The sequence below is a fragment of the Heteronotia binoei genome, chromosome 2 (assembly GCF_032191835.1).
Source record: "Heteronotia binoei isolate CCM8104 ecotype False Entrance Well chromosome 2, APGP_CSIRO_Hbin_v1, whole genome shotgun sequence".
Taxonomy (NCBI): domain Eukaryota; kingdom Metazoa; phylum Chordata; class Lepidosauria; order Squamata; family Gekkonidae; genus Heteronotia; species Heteronotia binoei.
The window spans coordinates 38,086,031-38,093,708 of NC_083224.1; the positions used below are offsets into that span (position 1 = coordinate 38,086,031).

The 7,678-nt window shown below is 41.7% G+C and overlaps 1 protein-coding gene across 1 annotated transcript in view; it reads left to right on the plus strand.

Annotated features, from left to right (window-relative positions):
• Positions 1 to 7,337, plus strand: part of PEDS1 (plasmanylethanolamine desaturase 1) — a 39,087-nt gene extending 31,750 nt beyond the window's left edge. The window contains exons 3-6 of the mRNA XM_060230802.1: positions 935 to 1,026; positions 3,605 to 3,749; positions 4,638 to 4,850; positions 6,138 to 7,337. Coding sequence (XP_060086785.1) covers positions 935 to 1,026; positions 3,605 to 3,749; positions 4,638 to 4,850; positions 6,138 to 6,259 — 572 coding nt within the window. The 3' untranslated portion in view covers positions 6,260 to 7,337. The remainder of the gene's footprint in view (positions 1 to 934; positions 1,027 to 3,604; positions 3,750 to 4,637; positions 4,851 to 6,137) is intronic.
• Positions 7,338 to 7,678: the final 341 nt, after the last annotated feature.

The following is a 7,678-nucleotide window of genomic DNA, read 5'->3' on the forward strand; positions in this document are numbered from 1 at the left end:
GACTGGGTAGAGCCATGAAGAGTGGGGGAAATAATTTGCCATTTTTCCTCTTATGTCTCTTTGTGGGAGAACAGGAGTTGGGATGTATCAGTTTAATGTCTCTAGGTGACTCCAAAACAGGGAGGAAGGGTTTATCAGATGCTGGCTGCTTTGCATACATGAGGTTTGTTTGTTTGTTTTGCCAATTTACAGTAATCCCATAGAATTTTCAAGGCAAGAGACATTAAGAGATGGTTTGCCTTTGCCTTCCTCTGCGTAGCAAACCTGGACTTCCTTGGTGGTCTCTTATCCAAATGCTGTCCAGGGTTGACCCTACTTACCTTCCAAAATTGGGCTACCCAGGTTAGAGACATTCATAATACCCAAATAAAACCCTGAGGTTTTGCTTGCATAGCTTCAAGCATAGGCAAAATGTTATTACTCAATGCTGTATGATAAACCGCACCTCATTAGGCAAATTGACATTGCTACTGCTTTTTAATAAGGATTTTGGTTTTTACCATGTTATCTCTAGGCAGGTGCAATCTACTTAGTAGCAATCTTAGTCACCTCCAGTGGGCACAGCCCATTCCTGCATCATCACAGTGATGGCTAGGTACTTGAATGGCTTCTTGCGGCACTTGCTTGGTGCCTGAACCCCTTCAGCCTTGTGACCTCTTGCTTTGTGCCAAGCATGCCCGGTTATCTTGGGCATCTCTCTTCTCAAACCCTGCCCCCCCCTCATTAGATTAGTAGCTCATGCAGAAAGTTAATAGCCCTTCAGAATTTATTTGCTTTATAGCTATTTGTTTCAACCTTCACATATTGGTTGAAGTGGCATGTATATCACTGCTAGTGGTTAGTTGATTTTTATTTTTAAAACCATTGATACACTACTTTGCATGTCTAATTCTCTATCTTCTGTCTTTTCTCTCCCTGCCTCCTTCCCTTAAAGTTGCAGGAGTCATTACTGCGGACTTTGTCTCGGGTCTCGTGCACTGGGGAGCAGACACCTGGGGATCTGTGGAGCTGCCAATAGTTGGAAAGGTTTGATTTTATTACTGGGGAAACTGGGATCACCTGGAGCAATTTACTTATGTAGAAATTCATCTATTGCCTCTTTGAGTCTCTTTGAATGGTTCTGTGGAAAGAAGGAAATGCCACCAAAAATTGTTTGTAATCAATAAGAAAACAGGCCACAGAATCACTGTAATATTCAGCAGCTTAAAGTAACTTTCATAAAATAGTGCTAGAGCTAGAAGCAGACCATAAAAACAGCTCAAAAAGATGGAACTCCTTCTATTAAAAGCCTTGATAAAAATACGCATTTTGGCCCCTTTCTTAGAAGGACATTAAGGTAGGCACCAAGGGAGCTCTGGAGATGGGATTCTTCCAGTGGTTGTTCCAGTGGTGAGATACCACCATTGGGAAAAGCCCTATCTGTGATCACCGTCTGCCTCACCCCTGCAGATGGGGACACAGAGAACAGAGGTTTGGGAAGAGAATCTTAACTGGCAGTGAACAGTACAGAAGGAAATGAAGCTTCAGGTACCCTTGCCACAAGCCAATTAAGAGTGTTGAAGGCCAAAAGAAGCACTTTGAATGAATTTTGACTGGAAACAGCTATGCTCTATTAGTTGACACTTAGTAGACACCAGAGGCAGACAACTGCTGATTGCAGAACTACTTCCAAGTGTAGTAAGATCTTTATTACTTGGTACTCATGGAGAATGCTGGTTAGTAAAATGTGGACCCACTCCTTCTGTTATACTGGGAACACTATGGTGGAAACCTCCACCTCTGCGGGACCCTTCACCTGAGCCGCAGACCTGTTCTATGCAGCAGGCAGACAAGTGGGCCCAGCTGCCATTCAGCAGAACTGGCTCCCAACAGCTTTGGGTAGGCAGAGGGGGAACGAAGCACTGGCGTCTAGCAGTGTTCAGTGGCATCAAGCTGGATGCCTGAAGAGGTGAGAGTGCCGTGTGCGTGTGCCCATAAGATTCAAGGATACAGTGGCTGCATGGGAGGAAGTGGGTGAAGCCAGTGAACTGAGCATCCCAGATGATCGAGTGCCAGATAGCAAAGGTTCTGCTGTAGTTTGAAGCTGTCATAATGTTACTGACTGACATTGTGCTTTCGTATTTTCAAACATCTATAAAAATGTTTTGAAAGTTTAATAAGTGTCAAACCAAATAAGATACTGGAGCTTCAGCATGGGACCTCCAGTCTGTTAAAGCATCCAAAGGGGACTAAATTTGAGCGCACATTTAAAGATGGGAAATAATCCTCCAGCATCTTATCTAGCTTGGCTCCAAGAATGCTGGAATAAGTGTGGCCTGTCTGCTGTGTTTGCTTTCCATAGTTTTGTAAGTGAAATAGTGTAAAATACAATCTCTTGCTGCTTGTATCATTCCCGTTTCCGTCAGTTAACTCTGCGAGTTTATATAGTTGTCTGCCTGTCTATTTATAGTTTCTTAATGCTGGATAAAGCAAGTGCCTTGTCTTCTGTCTGTATTTGGTCTTCCCTTCCCTGACCCTTCTTTATCCACCCCCACCCTCCTTAATAGGACTGATACACTCAGTGTAACAGTTGACATCTCACCAAACTGAACTTGTTTGAGGTTGATCAACCCAGGAAATAAATAGCTTGTCTCTGTGTGACACAACTTGAGGCTGATTCCTGGATTATAGCCTGAGCAGTGTTTAAGAATTATAGGGTCTGCTTTCACTTGATTAGAAGATTGGTTTGTAGTGATTTACTTCCATGGAGGCCAGTGTCAACCTGACATGAACTTAAGTCAATACATAGTGAAGCTAAATGTATTATCTCTGCAAGCCACAGATAGGGAGATGCTGTAGCTCATTTTTTAAATATAGCTGCAGTTCTCCAGAGTTTTAGAAAGCACTCTTTATACCTTCTCCAGTTAATTGTGATGGTCTAGTAGCTGGATTAGCTGGAATTTGGAGAGAGGATAGTATTTCTCTTTGCCCACCCCCAAAGGTTCCTAGCTGCGTCAAGGGCAAAAGAGAAGTTGAATACACCAGTCTTCAGTTCACCCTGGGAGGAAGTTCCTGTCTTTCACCGTTAGTAGTTTGAGGAGTGGAAGGTATAACTTGACCATAGGCTGCTATTCAGCAGGAAAACTGCAGAAATAGCTGCAATAGCAGAGATTGGAAGCTTGAAGAGAGGACTGCTTCTCATTCTTTTCCCAAAAGGTTTCTTGCAGCTGTTAAATAGAACCAGAACTGAAAAGACCCACTCCTTCTGTTGTATGTCAATACATCTGTGAGGGCATTCCTGCAGCCTTGCTAAAAAGCTGGACAATAACATCTATAGCATCTGGATCAGCAGGAGACTGGGAGAGGGGGAGAAAGGGTTACGGCAGACCACTCTGGATGCAGTGGAGGCACCAATCATCTGATCCCCATGTATAATTTGCTATTAGAAGCTTTTAAGCCACCAGACAGAGGTAGAAAAGAAGTGGTCCTTTCTGTATCTACAAATTAGTTCAGTGTATGTGGGCAGGCAGGATAGTAAAAAAATGTGTGTGGGGGGATTAGGAACTTTAGTTATGTTAAACCTGGCAAAATCAAACTTCTAACTTTGATCTCTCCTGTTCTTTAGGCTTTTATCAGACCTTTCAGAGAACATCACATTGACCCAACAGCAATTACCAGACATGACTTTATAGAGACCAATGGGGATAACTGCATGTTGACTGTGGTTCCACTAGCAGTCATGGCCTACAGGATGGTCTCTTTATCACCAGGTAATTTAGTTATAAATCAGTGAGTAAACTGGACTTGTAGCCTCCACGAAGTAAGGCGCATAGGCCTTTGTCCTCTGTTAAGCTGGTAAAACAGCAGCAACAGTGAAGAAATGAGAATGTCACCATGACATCAGTTGAACTCCTCACCCTCACAAATGAGCCATGCTGTATAGTAAGGAGGATGCTTCCCTGGCCTGAAATACTGTGATCATTTTGATTCTGTGCATGAATCAAAGAGTAGTCAAAGCACAATCTCTGAATTTTTGTGTTCAGTGACAAAGATGCTTCCATTATAAACTAACCTCTACTTGTTAGAACATTTCAGGGATAGGTGGATAGGACAACTTTTTTATGCAGCTGGGAAAGTGGGTTCTTTTATCTGGAGTGACCTAAAGGTTGGTTCACACCTGGTCTGGTGTCCAGAGTGCTAAATGCCATGAAATATGAAGGCAGGATGCTCAAGCCCAGATTCTCAAGGACCCAAATTGGCTATGAGCTGAAGAACTGCAGTGTGGCCCATAGCTTCTTGGCAGTATATCTTTGAGTGTTTAGAGATGCATACAAACAAAAAATGTTTCCACAAAAATTGCATGTCTTGGTGAATCACTTTTCCCCCATGCAGCAGCACTCATTTTGCAGTTTTAGATCCTTTGCTTGTGAGTTTCCCAGGAGCATGGAGGTAATTTTTGTTTTAGGGTTTCAAACTGTTGATACACTGATAATCCTGTAGCACTTCAGAATGGTACAGTGGAGGAGACATAATCATTCAGCAGCTGCACTGTCACAAAATGTGTTGCTTAAATTTCCATCAGTCCTTAGAAGTGGTTCCCAAATTGTTGGGTTAGTTAATAAAGTTGAACCACTTGGACTTTTCTTTTTTTTTTTCAGAAGCATTGCACCAAACATGCCCTTGGGAGTGTTACATCTTTGCCCTGTCTATATTTGTAACCTTGACAAACCAGATTCACAAGTGGTCTCACACCTACTTTGGTCTTCCTTGCTGGGTCGTCTTTCTGCAGGACTGGCACATCATCTTGCCACGAAAACACCACAGAATCCACCACGTGTCTCCTCATGAAACCTACTTCTGTATTACTACAGGTAAAGAAAAGTGCAACTTGCACAGTGGAAGGAACAATTTCCTTCCTATGTAAGCCGCTAGTGAGTGCTTCTGTGGCAGCCCATCTGGCTGGGCATTGGGATACATTTGGGCGAGCAGCTGCTGCTGGAAAAGCAGTGACTTTCCTTGTACTAGCAGAATGCACACTGTTTATTAAAGCATCATGTGTGACCATGTGAGTGAAGCAATTGTTTTTAGCACCACTGTGTTTAGATGGTGGAACATTCGTACATTTGGCTTGCCAACTTCTATCGAGTGGGCATTTGGTATTGTTTACCATTGATAATAGTGTTATTTGATATAATACATGATTTCCAGATTTGTAGCTGACAATGTGTTAGCTAAATAATTGTGCAGTGGAACATAGCATCTGGTCACTAACTGCTTATGTGACAGTTGGCCTGCACTCTTTCCAACTTGAGAGTTTTCATGGGTTTTTTTTGTATCATACTTCAAAATTTGAAGTCAAATGCTGGCTTTTTACTAGCTTTGTCTGCAGGGGAAAGAATAGAACTTCCTTTCACTTAGCATAGCTATTGTCTTTGGTGTCAATAGTGACCAGCAACTATCATCTGACCTTTATTTTTTTTTTTAAATCAACAAACTACCCTACGTATCGGCCTATTTTTCCTTGGCGTGTGCTGAGTCATGTAAATCTTGTTTCCTAGCACCTATCAGGAACTGTCTGTAAAAAATTACATCTGCTGGCTATCGGGTGGCAGTTCAAACTGGATTAGCAGGCTCTGTGGTTTTGAAAGAAGCCTTTTACCAGTTGTTAGTGAGACTTTGGCTTGGATGCAGACTCAGTGTTTCTGCCCATGGACAGCCATTTCCATTCCTCCCCCACCCCCATCCCAAGACAGCCCAAAATACCTCCTAAAATCCTGGAAAGATTTGGGGAGGGGGCTTTTCAGATCGCTGCTTAGTGGGGCAGTTTCCCTCTGTGAGTACTGATCTTTGTGCATGTGGAAACATTATTCTGGACCCAAACTTTTTAGATTTTTTTAAGTCATACCAGTAGTGTGTGGAGCATGTTAAGCTTCAAAAGTTAAGCACTGCCAGTGGAAGGCTTTAAACAGCAATAATATACAAACAACTCTGAAAGTATTTTGAACAGTGGAACTGGCTTTGGAAGCGCACATAGGATTGGACTGCACATCTGAGACCCAAATCCTAATGCCTTTTATATTTTGTATTCTGTTTGAATTCTAGCATATCCAATTTTGTCTTAATTTGCATCCTTACCACTCTCTTCTGTAATCTTGCAGGCTGGCTCAACTATCCATTAGAGAAGATCGGATTTTGGAGGTTCCTGGAGAATATCATTCAAAGACTGACAGGAGAAAAACCTAGAGCAGACGATATGAAATGGGCTCAGAAAATTAAATAACTCTTTGACAAGCTTCTGCAGTCCTCACATCTGTTGCCAATATTTTTAAATGAGAAAAAAAGCCATCAGCCAAATTAAAGACTTGCAAAGAAATAATGGACTAAAGCACAATGCTTTTTTTTTAAAAAAAAAAAGTGCTAACAGACCGCAGTTAAAGGACTCATTCTTCAAAAATAATACTTGAAATGCAAATGGTTTTTCCATTTGTACGGAGCACCTTCTGTTAGCCACATCTACTGATGTTGAATGCACTCATCCTTGAGTCTCAAAAGCCATTAGTTGGAGAAGACAGTCTACGACTTCCACTAAGATAATGTCAGTGGCACAGTAAAATACAGAAACAAAATGTGTTGTATCAACATGAATTACCACTTTGAAAGTAGTTTCAGACAGTGTGGGAAAACAAAGAGCAAGCAAGCACTATGTTTTTTAAGCAGCGGATCCAGACTTAATGCATGAAATCCAACCGGAGGAAAGGGAGTCTGTGAAATTGTCACTTTTTAGTGCTTGGTACACCAGCCAGTTACTTCATCCTGCTATCATGTCCAGTTTTAGTCTACGGTGTGCAACAGAACATTTGAGAGTCTCACTCTGCTAGTGGATTCAAGGATTCTTTTAATGTTGTCTTTCTCCTGAAATAAACAAAGTGTTCTACTTCTTTTCCCTTGATAATTCGAGCAGACCGTTGCTGTGTAAACCTGTGACTATCTTGGCAGCAATGGGGTGGAGGGTGGGGGGGAAGGTCTTAAGCAGAATACATTTTGTAGAAATGTTCAAGATCAGCACTAGTGTTAGGACATTTAGTATTCAATAATGAGAGGCGGGGATCCCTTTCAGTATGATTTCATCTTCCAATAATGATTGTTAAAATGTAGTTCTTAGAAAACTGGGCACATCCGTCAGTTTATATATTAGAAAAGGATAGGTTAATGGTGTGTATTAAAGGTGCTTGCTCATTCATGTAAATATTTATAAAGCCTTAATCTTTTTTTTTGGTGTAATATGGAACAATATTTTAATGTGGTCAATGTATATAAGATATTTATAACAGTTGGATAATACTAATCACATTTGTTAAGTCGTGTTGCAATTCATCTTTCATTTTGGTCGTTTCCATAGCTTCTCTGAGTAATTAACAGGCAAATACAAGTCGGTCACACTGATCTGGAGCAAGCTTGCTATGCCAAGAGTAGATTTTCTGTGTATGTGTCCAGCAGCTGTGCTTCTGAATACCAGCAGGGGAAGGGCAACAAAAGGGGAAGGCATTTTCAACCTGGCCTGGCCTGTAGGCTTTGCAGCAGCTTCCAGTTGCAGGGAAACATGGTGCTGGATTAAATCGACCTCTGATTTAAACCATCAGAACTCTTTATGTATAGGAAACAGTTGAAATAGCCAGTATCCTGCAAAGCAAACTTCTCT